Genomic DNA, 20,790 nt, shown 5'->3' on the forward strand with positions numbered 1-20,790 from the left:
ATAGCCTGCATATTGCATCTTAGTCAAATTCAATGTTTAAAAAAGGTAATTAGCCTAAATAGTCCAATTATTTAGATTTTCCTATGTGTCTGTACATGATGAATTAATAATACAATTGGATTTATTTATTTATTTGTCAACATTAACATTTCTCTGCATTCACACCCTTTTTGCTTTTCCCTTTATTATGCCATCCATCACTGGCCGATTTAATTAATCAATTTATAATATCTATCTATATCTATAATATATAATATCTATAATGTAGCCTAATAACTGATTATAACTGAACATTAGTGATAGTTGGGGGAGGCGGTAGTGGCTTTATTGGGATTCATTACATCAAAAAGATAATTGTGTACAGCTTTATATCCTATATCCTTATATCCTAACATCTATTGAATTAAATTGTGAAGAAATTACAGGAAAACTATACAATCACGAGGGGAAAAGCAGCTGCATTACTTGTCAAAAGCACTTGCAGGTGCTGTTTGACTGTTGGTGGGCCAAGTCATTGAGAGAGCTTGTAGATAGGTAGATTTTACTGTATAGGCTACACTACAACCTTTTTCACAGCAGACAGGTGGCGGAGGGTGACATTTACTCAAGTGCTGTACTTGTACTGTTCCTGTACTGTTGACGCACTTGTGAGTATTGCATTGTAGGGTAGATTATACTTCTCCGCACATTTCAGAGGCAAATATTGCCTCATCTCCTACTTGATATTTTGAAGATCAAGAATTTACATTAAAAAAAAATATGATAAACTTATAAAATATGAAGGTTGCTCCACACTATACATACGTATGTACATTATGCTGCTCATACCTTCTACTCAAGTACTATTACGAATGGGACTTTTATCTGTAATGGAATATTTTTATAGTGTGGTATTACTGCTCTCAGTACTTCTTCTACCACTGCATTAGACATTTTGACATGTTATAAAAGGAAGAGCACACTAATGAGCCATTCAATGGTAACACTATCTTTTCCATAAGTGCGTCAAAATCTGTGCTGTGAAATAGGCCTGTCATATTTCAACTTGTCTGGGACACCTTCTGTCATATAATAATAATAACAGTTGCATTGGTCTTGCTCATTTGCCAGAAATACTTCATAAAAGCCACAAAAGAGTCTCAAAGAACATCAAAATATACAATAAGGCAAGGCAAGGCAGCTTTATTTGTATAGCACATTTCAGCAACAGGGAAATTCAAAGTGCTTTACATAAAACATTAAAGAGCAGTTAAAAACGATAAAAAAATTAAAACCAGATAAAATACGAGACTAAAATGTACAGTGCAGTACAATTATTTAAAGAAAGGCAACATCAAAAAGAAAGGTCTTCAGCCTTGATTTAAAAGAAGTGAGAGTTGCAGCGGACCTGCAGTTTTCTGGGAGTTTGTTCCAGATATGTGGAGCATAAAAACTGAACGCTGCTTCCCCCTGTTTAGTTCTGACTCTGGGGACAACAAGCAGACCTGTCCCAGACGACCTGAGAGGTCTGGGTGGGTCATAGTGTAGCAGCAGATCAGAATATATATTTTGGCCCTAAACCGTTTAGTGATTTATAAACCAGGGAGACCTGTAAAGACACTGTTACAGTAGTCAAGTCTACTGAAAATAAAAGCATGGACAAGTTTTTCCAAATCCTGCTGAGACATAAGTCTTTTACCCCTTGATATATTCTTAAGGTGATAATAGGCTGACTTTGTAATTGTCTTAATGTGGCTGTTAAAATTCAGGTCTAAGTCCATGACTACACCAAGATTTCTGGCTTTGTCTGTTGTTTTTAACATTGTCGTTTGAAGCTGAGTACGATGCAAGGCGATGCAAATTTGTATATGTGCGTGCAATCTCTCACACAAACACAGAGGAAGTAGCAGGCTTGTTTGCAACTCTCTGTATTAAGCCAGAGCATCATTTACATAAAGAGGAAGCCACAAATGAATGTGTATGTAGAATGGAGGTGGGATGGGGGAGTACATGATGTCGTAGAGGGACAGATCAGGCTTATGTTCTACAAGCTGACAGTAAAGACGCACTTCTGGATGTGAAAGAGAAGCTCAGCCTCTCCATACAGCTCTCAGGTCATCATGGATATAGTGGTGGAAAACATCTACCTCCTGGTCATCGTAACCCTCATCAGCGTACTTCAGAATGGTGAGAAAAAGCAAGAAGCATCAATCATAGTTTAAAATTCTAAATCAGTAGTTAAATATGTTTGCAGTAGAATGATGTTGTGATGACATTAATGCTCTCTGTGTTTAAGCATTCTTTGCCCTGAAGGTAGAGAAGGAGTGCATCAGTCAAAATGTCCGCACATCTGCCTTTGAACGAGTTTCTTGTGCCAAGTAAGTGCCCTTTCATACTCAGTTCTTGTGTTAATATAATGAAACATCAGAATCAGAAAATGATTTACTGACAAATAAGTAACACTTACAAGGAAGTTTCCTTGGTGGTTGGTGCGTACATACATATATTAAACATTAATATAAAATAAACAATAAATACAGAAACAAATAAATACAAAATAGCTGTTTAACATAAACATATGCCAGTGAAACAATGGGATTTGTGTTTACTACTTACTATAACACTCGTAAACTTTGCATTTGGTTTAACATTCCCCTGCATATTACCTTGCCTCTCAGGCAGTCCTCATTTGGCTGAACACTCCCAGATTGGGGACAAGAGCTGGTACAGAGTTCATTTGAATGCTTTCTGGGAAGGCGTCAATCATATATAATTTAATAATTTATATAATTAAATTTTTAATTTTGTTATCCCGAGTGGGGAAATTACAATTTACACTCTGTTAGAAATCACTATGCCTGAAATACACACACAAACACACCCTATTCTGCACAAATGGAGAGATGTCAGAGTGACTCAGCTGCCAGTGCTGGCCCAACAACCTGAGCAGTTGGGGGGGTACAGGTACAGTGTCTTGCTCAAGAGCACCTTGGCAGTGCCCAGGAGGTGAACTGGCATCTCTCCAGCTAGAAATCCACACTCCGTACTATAGTCCATATGGGCACTTGAACCAGCGACCCTCCTGTTTCTAACCCAACACTCTACAGACTGAGCTACTAGCCAGACAAGACAGAAAAGACAGAAAAGACATTTTTTCCTCCAGCCTCTTATTTAGGTGACTCATCATTCTGTGTTAAAGTTAAAGGAGTGAAAACTGCTTATGTATTTGCAGTCTGTGGATGGACATTTGGTACTGGTGTTACGCTCTGTTTCAAATGTCAATCCAGGGATTATGTGCAACATAAAAGCAAACTTGTTTCTCAGAATAATGACTTTTGTGCTTATTGCAAAACCACTTGGCACATAAAAGTTTGCCAACTCAAGAGTACATTTACCTGACTACTTACAGTAGATTCCTCATTTAAACAATTAAACAATGACTCAATTAATTCATAAATTTACAACAAATTTGTTAATTGATTTACCAAAAATGACAAACATTCTCTTGTTCCAGTTTCTCAAATGTCAGGATTTGCTGCTTTTCTGTTTTAACAACTAGGCTAAAGCTTGAAATTCTGGTGTAATCTGTAACGGACACATCTCAGTCGTTATTCCATTGGCTCTATTAGTCCATGAGTAACAATGCACTTCCTGTTTTTAAAAGGAAACATTAGCCTCTAAAATGTGATGTAAGCATTTGGTGACTAAATAACCTGTCTTTGTAATATTGTTAAAGGGTTTTAGAGGTAGAAAGAGGTAATAGTATCCAGTACAAGAAAATGTTATTTTTGTTAAGTTATTTTGTGTAACAAATTAGCTCGTGACCCCTCTATTCTGATGTATGATGTTTCTTTTGATAACTCTCCTGACATGCGTGAGATTGGAAAAGGTTTAAGGGACATGGCTCTGGGTGCAACACACTGCACTGATTATTGCAAAGTATTGCAACAGCCAGTACGTGCAGACTCAGAGAGTGTGCTCAATTTTTCCTGGCTTCCCATTTCAACTCTGTTCCTCCAACAATCAGGCAGCCACACTGGGTTTTCTTGCTCATGCTACTTCTGCTCTGCAGTTTCAAAACATTTCCTAGTAACAGCCATAGCAACAGGTCCTTAGTATCAGTCTCCACACTGTCTGTGTAACAGTTTGCAAATTGCTTCATAGTTTCTTGTTGCAGGTGACTTCCTTGACATGTGCTAATTACACCTTTTGTTTTACACGTCTTCCAGTCGTAACTGCATGGATTCTTATCCCACTTTCCTGGCAGTGATGTGGTGTGCCGGTCTGTGTCTCAGTCAAGGTAATCATTAATCAGTTACTCTAAAAGAGAATATCACTCATGTATAGAGTACTTCTTTACCTTTATTTGAGAACACTTAAACTATATGGCCAAAAGTATGTGGACACTCCAACACACAAACATCTCATTCCAAAACCATGGGCATTAATTTGCCTCCAGTCATCAGAGAAGGCTTTCCACAAGATTTTGGAACTGTGGCTGCAGGGATTTGCTGCCATTCAGCCACATGAGCATTAGAGATTTTAGGCATGGATGTCGGCCGAACAGGCCCAGCTTACATTATCAGTTAGAGTCCGTATGTGGTTGAGGTACAGGAGCAATGATGGGACAAGCCTTTTGTTCTTATCAGACTGGGTGCTCTCGGCAGATTCTACTGACATAATAAATTCATGTTCAAACTTACTGTATTGTATTTCATTTGCAACTTTAACATATTTAGACTCTTCTGAGCTCAACAAATAATTAACCCAGAATACTCAGAATGCTCAGAACTAACACATATTTAACTCATGTAGTTTCATACAAAAAAAGTTCACATGTAAACTAAAACATGTACATTAAACCAGACTATCACCACTTTAGTCATATTTTTTCAGGATCGTTAACCTTTAACCTGCAACTGATTAGCAGCCCACATATTGTATGCAACGTGTAAACACTAGTTTATTCCAGTTTTTGTTACCATCTTTAACAAGAGCCTTTTTACTTGCAAAGCAAAGCTTCCTCGCCATTGCCTGAGAGCTTCACTTGTAACCATGTCTCAACACATTAAAATAGCATATAAAACAACTACGAAAACAATTAACAGGGAGCCTCTCACAGTTTCTAGAGTGCCGCGAGTGGGAATTTTCTACACAAACAATGCAGTCAGTTGTCATGTGCCTCCTCACCCTCTGCCAACAGTTTTTGGGCTTCACTGATAAGATAAATACATAAAAAAAAGTGACTACATTCTGTGTGGGTCACATTATAGAAGGATCATTGTGTGCTGTATCATGAAGACTTCCCTTAAATGGAAAAAAGGAGCTTTGCCCAAACCATAAAACACCGGCCCAGACCAAAAGTTGACAGGGCTATCCATGTACTTTTGGTCATAGAGTGCATTATGAATGAATTAATGAATGCTTTATTTCGAACATTTTAAAATAATAAAAACACAAATACAAACAAAATATTAATTTAACATATCTGAAAAGGAATAGGAAGAAGCAAAAGCTTATTTGATCCAACCCCCTTTTCCACTACTATATAATAATCATCACGAAAAGCTAAATGTTTACATCACAAAGTATTTATAACATATTTAACATGTTCTTTATAATTTCCTACGTAAGTATATTTACGCACCAAAAGGTAAAGAAATGTTTCCTATATATATATATATATATATATATATATATATATATATATATATATATATATATATATATATATATATATATATATATATATATATATATATTTATTTATTTATTGACCATAAAAAATAATATGTAAACAAATAGTATAGTCAAAACCCTTCCTCCTCCCTGTATTTTGTGAAAACCATATTTTTGTACTGTTTTTTAAACTTTATGAAAACACATGGAGGTTATATACATGATTTTTTTTTTCCTGTTATCTGTTTGAAGCTCCTGCTGCCTTTGCTGGGATCATCTATCTTGTAGTCAGGCAGAAGTACTTTGTTGGATACATGGGACAAACATGTCAAAGGTAAATAAACACAAGTGATCTATGTTGCATGTTTAGAGGCATGGTCTAACAGATATATAAATTTTTTCCACAATTCTCCGTAGCACCCCAGGCTACCTGTTTGGAAAACGCATCCTCTTCTTCCTGGTCCTTATGTGCATTGTGGGCATCTTCAACTACCTGCTGATGCGCTACTACGGCAGCGACTATAAGGAATACGTGCAAACAATCACCAGCGCTTCATCTGCTCTTCTCCTCATCCCTTAGTGAAGTGTGTGTCACATAATGGCAACAGAATTTATGGTTTGGTAAAAAATAAAAAACCTCTCATAAACAAATGCTGATTCTTTAGTACAAAAGTCTACAAACCTTTCATTCTGCAGTAGCACAGATTTTACCCCTTCAAGCCCTCATGAAACAATCAAGTGAGGCCAAAAGCCTGTTTACTAGCACAATTAAAACACCTTAAAAAATTTAAGACAAAATATGCCTGAATAATCTTCATGGCATTCAGAATGTCCTTGTCAGTGCTTGTCTGTGGTTTCCACTCACTGAACAGAAGAAGTATGTAGACCAAAAACCCATTATAAGGTAGATCCTGCAGTTCCAAAGAAGTAGGCTGGCCATTCACCTGGCAGGTTACAACCATTTGTCTGTTAATCAAGAAACTTTCTTGAGAATGCCGACCCAGACTCCATCAAAAACTGAGTGGATAAACTCATTTTCTTTTCTTGCTCTCCATCCACTGCTGGCTCATGTCAGTCTCAACTTTAATGTTAAGAGATATGAGCAGAGAAGACAAGTTAGACAAGTGTCTGTGCACGCTGACAAATACAGATTTTTTTTTTAAGGTTATGATGAACATGTTAAGAAGAATAAGAAATACTTACGTTAAATTTTCGTTTGCTGAACCCAAACCAGTGTGGGAAGTCAAAGAGAGCATCAGAGTAGTATTTGAGGGTAAAGGAGGCGTCTCTCCACACAGGTTTGACTTTTATGAGTTTGTCAGTTATGATGTGGATGTTTTTTGCTGCCCAGCTCTCCAGTAGTTCAGTCAAGTCAATCTGTTAAAAGGAAAAGTCACTTTCAATGCCAAAGTACGAAACATGGTAACTCCTGGAATGTACTAAACAACATAAAAGTGACAGAAAGACCATGAAGTCCTGCTTACATCCACCCTGTAGCTTTCCCCAGCAACAGAGGAGATGGTCCAGTCCAGGCCTCTCTCCATCTGCCACTTGATGAAAGGACTGTTGCTGTCTATGGACACCACAAACTGCTTCAGCACTGATTCAGGGTTGAAGATAATTCATGAGTAAAACAGGAGAGAATACAGTGGGGAGAGAGTGCAAAAAACATGTTGTCATGTGGCACAAGTACTGTGCAGCCGTTGTAATTTCTCTACCACACCCTTGCAAACATCTCAAGGTTGGGGCATGAGTCAGCCAGGCCACCAAATTGCATGACCCATTTAGCAGCCTAGAGCTGAGTACACACTGGGTTCAAAATTACAAAACAAAAGCTAAAAATGCCAGTGGTGCTGAGGACCTTTTTCCTTTTTCTTTACTGTGCAATTATTTCAGTGTAATTACACAGAAACGTTTTTCTGAGTCATGCTGAGGTCTTATGGTAAAATGGGTAGTACAGTTTAGGTTACCTCTAGCTTCATTTGCTGCCTTTTTGCCGGTCACTGAAAAGTTGTCTTCGCAGGCAGACATCAGTAGATAGATCTTCTTGGTCAGCAGACTCTTTCTCATGCTGGTGTACTCCCATAAATTGTGCATTTTAACATTCCTGTTTAAAAAAACAAATCAGACATTTTCATGCGAGTTATTTTTACAGTCTATAGACCTATTATATGCGTGTATTCATAAGGCCGTGCATCATCCCATGCAGTAGACTTGTTTTCCTCACCTTCCCAACGACTTCTGGAAAACTATTTTCCCTGTGCAGGAGTCGAAGTCATCGATGAGCACCAGGCTCTTCTCCGGCTCGCTGTGCACTCGGTAACCCGAGGAGAGAACCTCCACGGAGAAACCGGCCGGAGGTTCTCTCAGGAACTCTTCCACTTCTGTCACTTCCATCCAGCTGTGGGACACTTTGTTTATCGTCATGGTGTCACACTTCACTCCCGCACGTCCTCCTGCTGCTGCTGTTTATGTTGCCCGCCTCAAGCCTGGCTGCAGCTTTAATAACCACGGTGAAGTTACAGTTTACACGCTAAGACTTCCGGTCTTCTTTGGCCAAACTAAATCCCCTAATTAGGATCGTTCAAGTCATTTAACAAGCAAAAACACTATCCATCCCCGTGCTTTAGCTTCTCAAATGTGAAGATTTGCTGCTTTGATTTACTATAGGCCTATGGCATTGTAAATATAATATATTTGATAATATAATCAAATGCATTAATTAGTAGTCCTGATATTGAGCAGTCAATTAATATTTTAGTCAATCAGTCGATTCAGATAAATAATTGTAATTGGCATTTTTCACTATTCACACCAAACTATTAATTGAAAAAATAATAGGCTACAAAAGTAAATATAAAAACCCTCAAAGAAATGTTGCTTCAAAGTTCAAATCAAATGATATTCTCTATATGTAACATTATCCAGATGTTACAGATTGTCTACTTGGTTGATATGATGTCTAAATAAAAAATATATACATATAGCCTTTCGGTTATTTTTCAGTATATCTTATGTTTCCTATTAATGTTGTTCTTTCCTTAAAAACTTTATTTTGAAGGGAAATGTATAATTTACTTCCTGTTTTATTATGCATGACATGACCTGTAGGGTAGGACCAGGTATGACACAGCTCTTCCAAGGATACTTTTGAGGACTTTATTATTTTATCAAGGATCCTGTCAAGGCTGGTTGGCTCTTCCCTATAAATAAATACATAATACACATACATAAGTAAGTGGGCAAGTAAAGTAAATGATAATGATAAACAATTATTATACAAACAAAAAAATTATGAAAGTCAAATAAATTGAAAAACTACATTGTCCATTGTTTCCTTGATGGTGCGAGACTAATTGTTCCCTTTTATTTAGACTATAAGATTAATGACACTGGAATGCACGAGTTTATGAGAAGCCACTTGAAGACAGCATTTGGCCTTGCGCATGGAAACAGCTGCAGGGGGACTCTTGAACTGAGAAGAAAAAGTACAGCACCCAAATTTAAACATAATTAGTCACCTGAGAACCTTTGTGGAGCAATGACAAGATGAATGTGCTGCCTATTTGTGTATTATATCAACAAACTGTTCTGGTGTGCAGGCTTTTCTGATCACGTTGCATATTTTATCCATAAGCAATGTTTGTTTAGACCTTTTCAGATGAATACATGTAGGCCTATTTACAATAGTTTTCTTCAGCAAATAACACACCAGAGTTCAAAACAGATCCATAAATCAATTATAGCTCTTGTTTTATTGCCGCCAATAACTGTTTGATAAAGTTAAACTTTATCCAGTTGTTTTAGAGTGAATTACAGTATAGCAGTTTATCCTTCTTCTTATTTACATTTTACTCAAAACTTTCAAGCTGACACAGCTCTCTCTCTCGTTTGGATTTCTTTCCGTTAAGTTCACTTTATTTGCACACAAATGTGAACACTCACAGCTGCGGTTTCACAGCAGAACCAGCCCATTTAATTTGTGTGGCCAAGAGGTCCAGGTTTAGACTCAGTGGTCAGAAAAACCGTTGTCTCGACCAGTCTGCATGCCTACAAAAGAAATCATGCTTTCAGCCTCCTTTTTGGATACCTCTAACTCTTTTGAGACTGTACAATACCTGCCCTATATTGGTAACAAAATACAACATCCCGCCTTGTCCACAAACAAACCTTTGTACAGCTCATAAAGTCCAGTTTATCTTCAGTTGTTTATTGTCTATTTATTTGTGTGAGGCTAACCTCTGACCTCCATGTGGAGGGCAGACAGAGACTGTACTTCTCTCAGATCAGAACAGAAATTAAATTCAGTGCCGCTTTTGTAGATATGCAGGATTGAAAAGGAAAAGTGTGAAATAGTAACTACTTAGTAACGGTTTGTCTGATCTAATGGACTCCTCTGCTGCACTGTTGTTTTGTCATAATTCAAACAAAGAGGTAAAGGTACATTAGCATTATCTACACACTGTACCTAAAGTACTATAGGCAGCAAAATGGCCTTTGTCAGTGTTATATTATCATATAATACTGGATTATTATAACTAATTGACCAACATGTAAGCAGCTAAATAGGCTACTGTTGAGTAGTCTACTAGCCTATATGTATATATGTCAATCATATTTTTAAGTAAAATCATTATCTTCTTGGTAAATAGCCTAGCAGTCAAGTACCTGTAGTGGAGTAAATAGTTCAATCTTTGTCTTTGAATTGTAGTGAAGTAGAAGTATAATAATAATAATATAAATACTCAGATAATGTAGGCCTACCTCAAAATTGTACTTAAGTAAATTATGGTCCACAACTGATAGGCATAAATAAAACTGTCCTAATGAATGCCAATTTACTGTAACCATGAAAACCAGTGTACGTTAGTGTAACTTACATTATATATGTTATATATTAACGTTATCAGGTTATCAGCTTATCTCAGCTCATCTGAAGGACAGGATTCTACGGCTCCTGGGAATCTGTTCCAAATTGGTGGAACACTCAGTGTAGAACGCGTTCACTGAAAGCCACTTACTGCACACCGTCAGACTGGCTGATAAAATCTCCCAGGACTCCTCCCACGTGTTGCATGGGGAGTACCAACTCCTCCCTTCCGGGAGACGCTATACGATCCCAGACTGCAGAAAGAACAAATATAAACTCATTTGTTCCTCTGTCAATATCTCTGCTGAATCAATACAGGAGGGCAAAGAAGTGACGCACACACACACACACACACACACACACACACACACACACACACACACACACACACTTTCACTTAATCTATATATGTATGGCTATTTAAAACCACTCTTGCAGGGCAGGGCCACCCTCTTATTAATTAAGTATTTATTTATGTTTTTATTGATGCCTCTATGTTTTTAGCTTTTTGATTGTTGTGTTGTAATTGTTGGAGCTTGTATTGCAAGACAAATTTCTGTGTACACGGACAATATCTATCTATCTATCTATCTATCTATCTATCTATCTATCTATCGACCAAGGCACAATATTATTCTAGTGTACAGAATGTCATGGTAGTAACCTAATATACTAGTGACCGCTAGGGGTCGCTAAAGCTCCGCACTAACAGTCACTACAGTCGAACAGCGTTATGTCAGTGCAGGAATGTAGCTACTAGCTAACCACTTTCTTCAATTCGCCATTAAAAGACGGTGATTTCAAACGAAAAACAGCAGCCGCGGGAACCATGTCACACCATAACGCGGTGAACGGATGCAAACTGGTCGCTGTGCTTCTTCTTTGGCTTGGTAAGTGGGGTCAATCAATGCCCTACTGAGACTGCTAGCTAAACCGCTAGCACTAAGCAGGAGACACTGCGTCAGGCCGGCTGAAAAATACCGGAAGTTGGTTTGATTTGTCCTTCAAAGTGAAGTTATCAATGTAATTAAACAAGACATGGAGTGCATTACATTTGGAAAAATGTATCAATAGATATATTTACTGATAAATTACCCACTTGAGTTATTCGTCATTCGTCACAGCTTTGCTCCAAAATATTTGATACGTTTTATTTTTAAATTCAAAACAGGAACTGGTAAATTTATTAGTGAATAGCTTGACACACCACTAACAAATGCAGGTCATCCCATTATATTTTTTACAGTCTACGGTTTCCATGGGGTTTTGTAGGTTACTATACTTCACATTTGTCTGTAACCCCGTGGTGTAAGTTGTACTGACCTATCAGAGGCATCAAAACTAATAGGAGGGCGAGGGAAATGTCAATCAAACAAGCCAACACAGTTCTGAGAAAAGGTCTAACCGGCTTTGGTCTAATCAGGCCAAGTAGCTAAGTGGAAACACCTGTGGGGGTGTGTCATGGGTGTGCAGTGCAGGGTCTTTAAAATAGACACTGAAAAGCATAACCTGTTTTAGTTAATAATAAAATGATTCACAAAATGCATATCATATCATTAGTATTGCCACAGAGCATAGACATTTTATATGGTCGTTCATAATATATATATATATATATATTTACATTATTGTTATAAGCCCTTTTCATCTTTTATATGTCATAGCAGAAAAAGCACAGGCGTAATTAACATTAATATTGTCTGCATTCCATCTACTATTACGCTTACTGGGACACTCAATCATTAATGTTATTTATTACACCTGTGCTTTTTCTACCATAACAAGTCAACATTTCTGCTGTGAAAAGGCCTTTTGGCTGATATGGGTGGAAATATATATTTATTTGCTTGAAATATCAAATGATAGCCAAAAGGAAATTTACTTTTTCAATATATGAATTAGTTTTCTTCCTAGTATGGCAGCTTTATGCAATCATAGCATGCACCTGTTGTTTTGATTTGCCTCTTGATTGTACACACAGTACCTTCCTTTTATATACTGTAGATTGAGAAAACATCAAATCAGCCAGATGAATTGAACAACGGCATGAGTCACCTGTGTGAGTGGAAGGGCCTTGAACAAGGAAATACAAAACACCTGATGGTTCAGCAACCGCATGGGCTTTTTCTCACCTAAATTTTACAGCATTTAGAAGCATTTTTGTTGTTGTTGGTTAGATTAGAAGAAATTCAACATCTTCAGATCATGTTTTCATTTACGGCTACATCAAGCCTGTCTCAAATAAAAGTATTAATGGACTTTCCACGCCACAAAGAACGGCACAATTGCACTTTCCAGCCATATCGCTACCCTTGGCATATATTGACATGCTTATATACACCATTATACTTGTTGACCCTTATAAGGAGGATATGTTTACCACCATAAATACGCACTGAGCATTAGCAAGTATAGCTGCCCTGCTTTAAAAGTCTGTTTTGAGTTTTTTTGGATTAGAAGTCTTAGTTGTATCTTGTTAGAATAATTATAAGAGGTGTTGGTGCAGACATAACTACTACTGCAGCTGAGTCTGCTACTGCTGGGGCTGTACTTGCACCATTATTACATGTCATACTACTACGGTTGTGTCAAGATGTTAAAAGTTAGTGAAAGTGGTTCCTTTTTGCAATAATATACACAGTTTATACTTGCTGCACTAGCGTTTAATATGAAGACAAGTATATTGACAGACAGACATATTTGCTTATGAATGGGCTTCAAACAATTATTTCCTGTACTGGCTAATGTGTCTAGTAGTTTTGGATACTGAGTGCCAGAAATGTCCCAAAATTCAAGGTGACATATTCAGTCCAAAACACAAAGATATTATTTTTTCAACTATTTAAAATTATATAAAACAGGGATTAACTGGCTACTTGTGACTCAGCACAACTAATTAATGAATTTTGATGAGATATTCCTGCTTCTTTTCTGACTGCCTTAAGGTGCCTCTGCTGGAGACAAACACACAAGTCATGCTCATGTAAGTGCCTCCCCCAGATTCCTGCTGTGATTATGCTTAATCATGTGGCTCAGCAGTGTGTGTCAGACTTAACGAGAATCCCTTTGACTCCCTGCAGGCTGCAGAGCACCAGGAGCACACGGCACACAGCTCTGTTGGTGAGTGAGGGATTTCACTGCAGATGGTCTGATCATATGTTGTCCACAGTGACACAGGGTGCATATTAATGACATTTGATTGAATCCAGAGTGTGAATGAAAAGCTCAGCCCAGACACCAACATCTTTAAACGGATATATCACCGCTGGAAAGCTGAATATATCTTTAAATTGGGTCACTTATGTAGTATAAATGTGAAAAAAAGTGGTGATTGAAATTGAAATTGGTGCCTTCTAGGCCGAGAAAAGCCAGGAAATGTGTTTTTGGCTCACGTGGATGAAATACACCAAATCCCAGAATGCACTTGTTTCGCTGCTCTGAGTCCACTCCCAAGCCACGCCTACCGTTTACAGACAGACAGACAGTGAGACGGTCAACTCAATTCAACTGTGTTTTATTGTCATTTCAACCATATACACAAAACAACGTTTCACCGTGGCTCAAGTGGTTACACAATTCAAATATATAAAAACAACATTATATAAAAACGACATATGAAACACATTATATGCTCCGTAAAGTTCAGCTAACACATACTAGCATTAGCGCTTGGTAGGCTGTAAACAGAGTATAAACACAGCCGTACATTTGCGTGGAATGTAGAATGGTCTCATCTAACAGTCACAAACTCCACCAGCGATTAGCAGTTAGTTGGATACAAGCACCCCATTTCTGCAACAGTCCGTGTTAAAAAAGCCCACCTCCACTAGCTAGTCTTACCCGGTGACAGAGCAGCACTGTTGTTCAGCCATGTTTCCACAACAACAAAAACACAGCAGTCTCTGAACTCGCGTTGGGAGTTTCGTTGAAGTTGGATGTAGTCCATTTTGTTGTCCAAAGAAACACTTGCAAGCAGGATTGATGGGACAGGTGGCCGGCTAGCGTTAGCTTTCCACCTATACTCCTGCGTATGAGCTAGGAGTATGAGCTAGGACATCCTCCTCGTTTCACCGCTGAGGATACCCCCTTACCGGTTAGCGGCATTGAGCAACACCGCAGGCTGATGTGCTGGTCTCCGTAGCAGGCGAAGCCTGTCAAGTATTCCGGCTAGCGGCACCGCAGGCTGAGGTGCTGGTCTCCGTAGCAGGCGAAGCCTGACACAGGTGGCCGGCTAGCGTTAGCTTTCCACCTAGCTCCAACTCCTACCCTCGTCCCGCTTTGCGCACACCGCTGAGGATGTCCCCTTACCGGCTAGCAATGTATCCCGGTGGTACATGTGTGCGGTAGTTTGAATGCACATAATTGTTGTTCTAAAATTTCCTGCTGAGAAGCTAAGCGATGATTCAAGATGGCTGACACTCGTTTTTACCTCGGCAATCTCCGGAAAAAGCCGACAGTCCAACCCCCTATGGGCTATGCGGAAGTACTGGCTGTAGTCCATTGCCTCTGGAAAAATTTATACCGATGACGTAAAACGATGATTTTTGCGTCATCGGTATACATTTTTCCAGACCCACAATACAGAGATCTCTCCTCTCAGGGGGACATGACGGAGGGAAGCACGGTCATTCAAAAATACTACCGTGTTTCTGCTGATACAAAGCTTAATGCTAAATTGGTGAAGTATCCCTTTAAGATTGTTCATTAAAATAAATACAGCTGAGGGTAAGAGGAGGACCTGGACTCATAAATTAAGTAATGTTATATCCTGTTTGTTTAATCAATACATAAACTGAAGTGTAAAAATGTGAAGTTGTAGTTTTACAAGTTATGTGTTAGACTATTCTTTAGCCGTGCGCAGTGACTTTGTGGAGTCTTGTCATCACTGTGAGGTTTTCCTGGCAAGAAAATAAATTAGCTCATAATTTGTCATCACTATACCTTTTCTGTCCACCTTTATCTCAGGATTGAACAAGGTGGTGTTAGTGATCCAGAGTCAGAGGAACTCCTTCCACGCCCGCCGAGGCGGTCATAGAAAGGTGGAAGTTCTGAAGCAGGCAGCTGAGCTGGGACAGGTAACATATGGCAGGCATTCAATTAGCACTGTTGCTGGATTTAGATCTTGGCTCTGGTCTTTGTGCTGTGCTGTGCTGTGCTGTGCATGCGTGCGTGCGTGTGTGCGTGTGTGTGTGTGTGTGTGTGTTTGTTGAGTAAAAGCTTTCTCAAAAGCAAGATAGACCTTGATTGTAAGCTGTATTGAACAAGTGCAGATTGTGGGTCATGCGTTTTTTGACTGAAGTATAACCAGGCTTGGGTAATAACAGAATACATGGAACATTCTTAGGATATAAAAAAAAGGTAACTGCATTCCGTTAAAGTTACGGAAGAAAAAGACATAACCAGATGATCGATACATTTAGTAAAAATGAAGATTGTTAGCAGGGTTACAATTTTAAAAGATTTTAAAATAAAGAACGACTTAATACTATGCACATGTGCACACATGACAACACTTCACGAGTCTCACAACCAGCTCAGTGGTTCCGTACCTTTTTCATGCCAAGGTCCCTAAACTGACACACATTAGAGCACGGACCACCATTTGATAAGATTTTGTCCCAGGGTGCCCCACCTGATAGGATTTTTGCTTTTTAGATGTTTTATTACAGAAAGTGTATGAACCCATGATACAAAATAGTCATACATTGTGTTACTTATGGATGGAATTACAGTAAAAATAAATGATTCCCCTTTTTGCTGGGGAACCCCTTGAACCCCCCTCAACCCCGGACCCCACTTTGAAAACCACTCCCATAGCTAAGAGTTGCCAACTCATTATCATTATCAAACTGTGACAGCTTGTTGTCTGACTGATGTATGGCTGTCTCCTTGTGTTTTGTATATTGGTTTGTTTTGTCATACAGTAAATCATAGTTACACAGCGGTGGTCATGATGTCGCTTACATATTAGCAGCAGCATCTAATTTTTAATGTTAGTGCTTTGTTTACACAGATTTATATCCACATTAACATTTATATAGCGATAAACACATGGCTCTTTATTGTTATTGGCCGTGTGCAGGCTTTTAATCCAACACGTCAGGGCCAATGCTGCGTCTTTTCAGCCTCATCGTACCAACCTCAGTATAGAGTCGCCTCATTTACTCACACTTACAGCAAATAATAACCCCATCTCACACCCTCAGAATCTGAGGTGGACCCGAGAAGAGATGTGCTTGCATGTGATCTTTCAATGTGTAGATGTCTGTGTGGACATGAAGTAACCATACTTTATTATAAAAGTGTATAAGTATATTTCCAAAAGTAAAAATAGGGCATGAGGGAGTAAATAAAAGAAGCATTTTTTCACTTAATTCCAAAATGTCACTTTTACTGTTACATTTATTAGGTATACTTAACAAAACTAATGCTAACAGTTCTGCAAACAGCTTGCCTTCATGAAGGTTATAATGTTCAGTTTTTGTTTAAACTGTTTAAGCAAGCTGTTGATTCAACTGATCATTTTAAAGGCTGCATTTTGTGGTGCTCTTGAATGGTATTGCATTATACTGACAGGTGTTTCTATTATTTTGTCCACCCCATTTATATCAATGAGTGTAGGCTAAAAAAACAGAAACACCTCTCTGAATAATGAAATACGTAGCTTAATGACAGTGAGTTCTGCATGACAGTCACCAATCAAAAACTATTGACTTTGCTTTTTGTCACTCTTTGGCACTTGGGGGACTTGTTCTCTGCCTAGACAAGTAAGAAACAGACACTGACTCATTTCAAACTTATTCTTGGCTATACTTTTCAATCCTGTCAACTATGTCTCTGTCAGTGCTGTGAATATGCGTGAAAGAGATTTGTGAGTTCTTCTGTATGAGTCACTTCGAGAGGAGGGAGTCGTAAAAACAGAAGCCTCCTAATCAACTATTTCCCGTTGTTCTGCCCTTATTGTCAGCCTGTCATTGTCAAAACTATAATGATGTATAACATTTCAAACAGTAAACACAGCAGGCTGTGTCAATTCACTTGTTCAAAGCCTTGCCACCCACCAGCATGTCTAGGTGTATTCGGCAGATCATCTGTCAGTGTCAGTCAGTGCAGCATGTATCATTTCCTCCAAGGAGTCACTTAAGTTTATACTTCTTGTGTCTTTTCACAAGGAATGTTTAAACAAAAAAAAAGTGATTAATGTACTTTTGGTTAATCTCTGGAAACAGTTTATTCTGAAAACCAATGCATGCTCTTCTAACTTCTGTTATTAGCATCCCTCAGGGAGACAATTACCTTTTTACAGAGCCCTCAGGTGGTAAACAATTCACACCGTACTCCAGCAGGACCTTTCTTGTCTTTATTGTCTTGGTGTAAATCGTGTTCCTCAAAGCTCTCAGCTTTAAATTTGATGTGAGATCTTTTTGAAAAACAGTGAAGCAGTTTCAAAGAGATGTCTTCATTGTGATTTAACACTTAAATTCACCCATGTTTGTTTTTTGATAGACCTAAGGTGTGTAGTTAGATAGATTGTCGTGAATATATTTTCGCTTATCCTCACATCACACCATTATCTCATTATCTCATTACCTCATTACCTCATTACCTCAGTGTTGTAACTCTTACGCACTCATGCACGCATGCACGCACACACACACACACACACACACACACACACACACACACACACACACACACACACAGTTTGTACTCATTTCCTTCCAATCCAATCGTTTTGTTTCACGCAGGGAGTTCCAGTTGTTCTTCTTCTCCATGAGCTGTCAGAGTATGAAGGGGATTGGAGTATCCTCCCTGTGCTTCCTTAGTGAGTGGTAAACACACATATGGAGATGATAAACAAATTAATCAAATAAGATATAATTTAATTTAGCTTTATTGATTCCTACGGGGGAAGTAATTGCATAACGTTATTGGCTTTGTGTGGATCTTTCCAGTCTCTCTGCCAATTATGGCCAGTCAGCATCCTGGTTTTTCTTCATAGAGGAGGAAACAAGCGTCGCACTGCCTGCTCTGCTGCAGGTCCTTCACAGATATCAAGTCCAAGAGGTGAGATGCATGCACCATGACATGCAAACATCTTCCTAACAATACTGACTATCTGTATTATACAGCCTTCTTTGCTATGTGAATGTATTGATGGTTGATCTACTTCCCTGCACTGACTGTAAACAAGCAATGCCAAGAAAATGACTTTTTCATATTACCCTGCCTAATGCTCCTTTTTGCAACTCACAGGAATGGTTTTTGGGTAAGCGTCTCCAAGACAACGAGGCCTCCATTATCCACCACTATGCGTTCTCTGAAGACCCCAGTTCCTTTAGTTACCCTGATCCTGCGGCAGGCTGGGCTCTCAGCACGCCACTGCTCCAGAGGTGTCTGCACATGAATGTGTCACTGATATGTTTCTTTCCTTTCTTTATCTGACATAACATTTTTTTTTAAGAAAGGGTTGGTCCACGGCAGCAAGAATGCCTTCATATCATCATCTCAGGGTTAAAGTAGTTGAGACCATTACAGGACATGGTGTTGGAAATGAAGACCCAGTCCACGTTAAAATGAAAAAAAAAATGTCACAATCACATTTTTGTCTATGGTTGAAATCTAAACAGGCAGTCCATTGATTTTTATGTAGGCCCATAAAAGGTCCTATCTTCAGAAGTACCTTTTAATCTACTAAGCATAGACTCAAATAATTTGAATGATGAAATGACACAAATTGATATTTAATGTAGAACATGCGCATTTTGATATATTTCATATTAAGATAAAGCAGGAGTCAAAGGGATTGCTGAACCAAACTAACGACTCAGGACTTCCATAACTCCATGACTCACTAATGTACATTCTCATATACAAGGTAGGAAAGTTCCCACTTCTATTCTGCTGTTTCTCTTCTTTCAACATCTTCCACTTTCATGTGTTTCAGACTCACTGAGCGGATCCAACACGAGCATCCAAAGTCAGATTTTACCATCGACCTGAAACATGAGGTACTTTGAAACAATTTCCAGGAGTTCATACATTTGTGTGTCCTCTCCTGCCTGTCACTGTGTACAGTAAGGGATAATGTAGAATCATTATTGCAAATTACAATCCTGACTGGGTGATGCAGGACCCCAATGTGAAGGATTACTGTTGTTAAGACTCCGTTGTGGTTGAATTGTACTTTGCGCCTCAACAACTGCTGTGATAAGCAGTGCCATCTTTCAGGCTGCCTGCTGAGTTAAAATGCTCAGGAGCTTTCTATGCCTGCAGCTTTTGGTAGCTCTATTTTTATATTATTAATGCAAAAGCTGTACTTTTTTGTGGGTATGGACAGAATGTGAATAATGTGAATAATTATTTTTCCATTATGAAAAAAAGTTGAATTTTCTATGGAATGTTTTTAAATCCCTAATATGAGAGTAAATTCAAAATCAAAACAAAGTTTACTTTTCTGGTGTCCAGAAGACATTAATTCATAATGTTAATCCTCCTTGAAAGCAAGGGAATGATTTAATTAAAATGCATAGCGAGAGTCATAAACCTCGAGCTGTGTGTCCCCTTTTGAAATTCTTTAATGGCTTACAGGAAATACAAAATAAACAATTTATCAGGTAAGTAAGTGTATATGATTGAGTTATGAAGAGGTCCAGAGCTACCAGGAAACAAAAGATATTTACTGTTTGAGGATCCAGGTGAGCTCTTGTACTTATCACTGCAAATCACTGTTTCAACTGTTGCCCCATAATGCCTACATCTGTCTTCATGTCTGTTTCTGTTTTTCTAGATTGCGTTGTATATTTGGGAGGAAGGAAATGGACCAAAACTGACAGCAGTTCCAGAGTTTTGTACAGAGACGAGAGACAACTGTGCTACGACATTTGCATCGTACCTGCCCAACTGTGTATGTACAAATCTTATCTATTGATGTTTACATCACTATATTTGGGTGACATTAAAATTCGCAACAAGTTTTTAAAGAGTGTGGCTATGGCCAAATCTCTGGCCAAAACATAGTGTAAAGAAGCACCAGGTGTGACAAGACTAATGGCCAAGAGCTTATTTGAAATAGCTGGTGTTGGTATTGGAGCTAAGGGTGGGTGGTGGTGGTGGTGCTGCTGCTGGACCTGGAGTGGGTGTGGAAAATTCTGTCCTCCTGCCTGTATGTGCGTGTGAACATTTGTGAGCATGCATTTGTAATATGGGTATGGGTGTCTGTTATGGCCATTGTATGTGGTATAGACAAGTTGAGATTTAGA

At 38.6% G+C, this 20,790-nt stretch overlaps 3 protein-coding genes across 6 annotated transcripts in view; 2 read left to right on the plus strand and 1 right to left on the minus strand.

Annotated features, from left to right (window-relative positions):
- Positions 1–1,959: 1,959 nt before the first annotated feature.
- Positions 1,960–6,309, plus strand: alox5ap (arachidonate 5-lipoxygenase-activating protein). The gene is made up of 5 exons (XM_078266278.1): positions 1,960–2,166; positions 2,276–2,357; positions 4,209–4,279; positions 5,911–5,992; positions 6,076–6,309. Exons 1-5 carry the CDS (start codon positions 2,100–2,102, stop codon positions 6,236–6,238), a joined length of 465 nt encoding a protein of 154 aa, XP_078122404.1. The 5' UTR covers positions 1,960–2,099; the 3' UTR covers positions 6,239–6,309.
- Positions 6,307–8,211, minus strand: medag (mesenteric estrogen dependent adipogenesis). Of its 3 annotated transcripts, XM_078266276.1 has the most exons (5): positions 7,886–8,203; positions 7,629–7,765; positions 7,143–7,258; positions 6,862–7,035; positions 6,307–6,739 (listed from the first exon to the last, which is right to left on the minus strand). In XM_078266276.1, exons 1-5 carry the CDS (start codon positions 8,083–8,085, stop codon positions 6,725–6,727), a joined length of 642 nt encoding a protein of 213 aa, XP_078122402.1. In that variant the 5' UTR covers positions 8,086–8,203; the 3' UTR covers positions 6,307–6,724. The 3 variants fall into 3 exon arrangements, with proteins under 3 accessions (XP_078122402.1, XP_078122403.1, XP_078122400.1); XM_078266277.1 differs by having other exon boundaries at positions 6,307–7,035; positions 7,143–7,231; positions 7,886–8,211; XM_078266274.1 differs by having other exon boundaries at positions 6,307–7,035; positions 7,886–8,207.
- Positions 8,212–11,232: 3,021 nt separating this feature from the next.
- The window catches only part of b3glctb (beta 3-glucosyltransferase b), a 36,928-nt gene continuing 27,370 nt past the window's right edge, over positions 11,233–20,790 (plus strand). For both annotated transcript variants that reach the window (XM_078266138.1, XM_078266137.1), the window contains exons 1-9: positions 11,233–11,418; positions 13,474–13,511; positions 13,609–13,648; positions 15,494–15,603; positions 18,277–18,353; positions 18,484–18,595; positions 18,785–18,921; positions 19,476–19,539; positions 20,319–20,435. In XM_078266138.1, coding sequence (XP_078122264.1) covers positions 11,358–11,418; positions 13,474–13,511; positions 13,609–13,648; positions 15,494–15,603; positions 18,277–18,353; positions 18,484–18,595; positions 18,785–18,921; positions 19,476–19,539; positions 20,319–20,435 — 756 coding nt within the window. In that variant the 5' untranslated portion in view covers positions 11,233–11,357. The remainder of the gene's footprint in view (positions 11,419–13,473; positions 13,512–13,608; positions 13,649–15,493; positions 15,604–18,276; positions 18,354–18,483; positions 18,596–18,784; positions 18,922–19,475; positions 19,540–20,318; positions 20,436–20,790) is intronic.

This window comes from Sander vitreus, chromosome 13 (assembly GCF_031162955.1).
Source record: "Sander vitreus isolate 19-12246 chromosome 13, sanVit1, whole genome shotgun sequence".
Lineage (NCBI taxonomy): Eukaryota > Metazoa > Chordata > Actinopteri > Perciformes > Percidae > Sander > Sander vitreus.

What these genes read in the sequence shown, in the direction of transcription:
- medag (XM_078266274.1), bottom strand. Translation starts at nt 8,085, where the DNA reads ATGACGATAAACAAAGTGTCCCACAGCTGGATGGAAGTGACAGAAGTG. An exon ending in TTCCAGAAGTCGTTGGGAAG is followed by an intron (nt 7,766 to 7,885) that starts GTGAGGAAAACA and finishes TTTTTTAAACAG; the next exon opens with GAATGTTAAAATGCACAATT. An exon ending in GGGAAAGCTACAGGGTGGAT is followed by an intron (nt 7,036 to 7,142) that starts GTAAGCAGGACT and finishes TCCTTTTAACAG; the next exon opens with ATTGACTTGACTGAACTACT.
- alox5ap (XM_078266278.1), top strand. Translation starts at nt 2,100, where the DNA reads ATGGATATAGTGGTGGAAAACATCTACCTCCTGGTCATCGTAACCCTC. An exon ending in GAACGAGTTTCTTGTGCCAA is followed by an intron (nt 2,358 to 4,208) that starts GTAAGTGCCCTT and finishes CACGTCTTCCAG; the next exon opens with TCGTAACTGCATGGATTCTT. An exon ending in ATGGGACAAACATGTCAAAG is followed by an intron (nt 5,993 to 6,075) that starts GTAAATAAACAC and finishes AATTCTCCGTAG; the next exon opens with CACCCCAGGCTACCTGTTTG.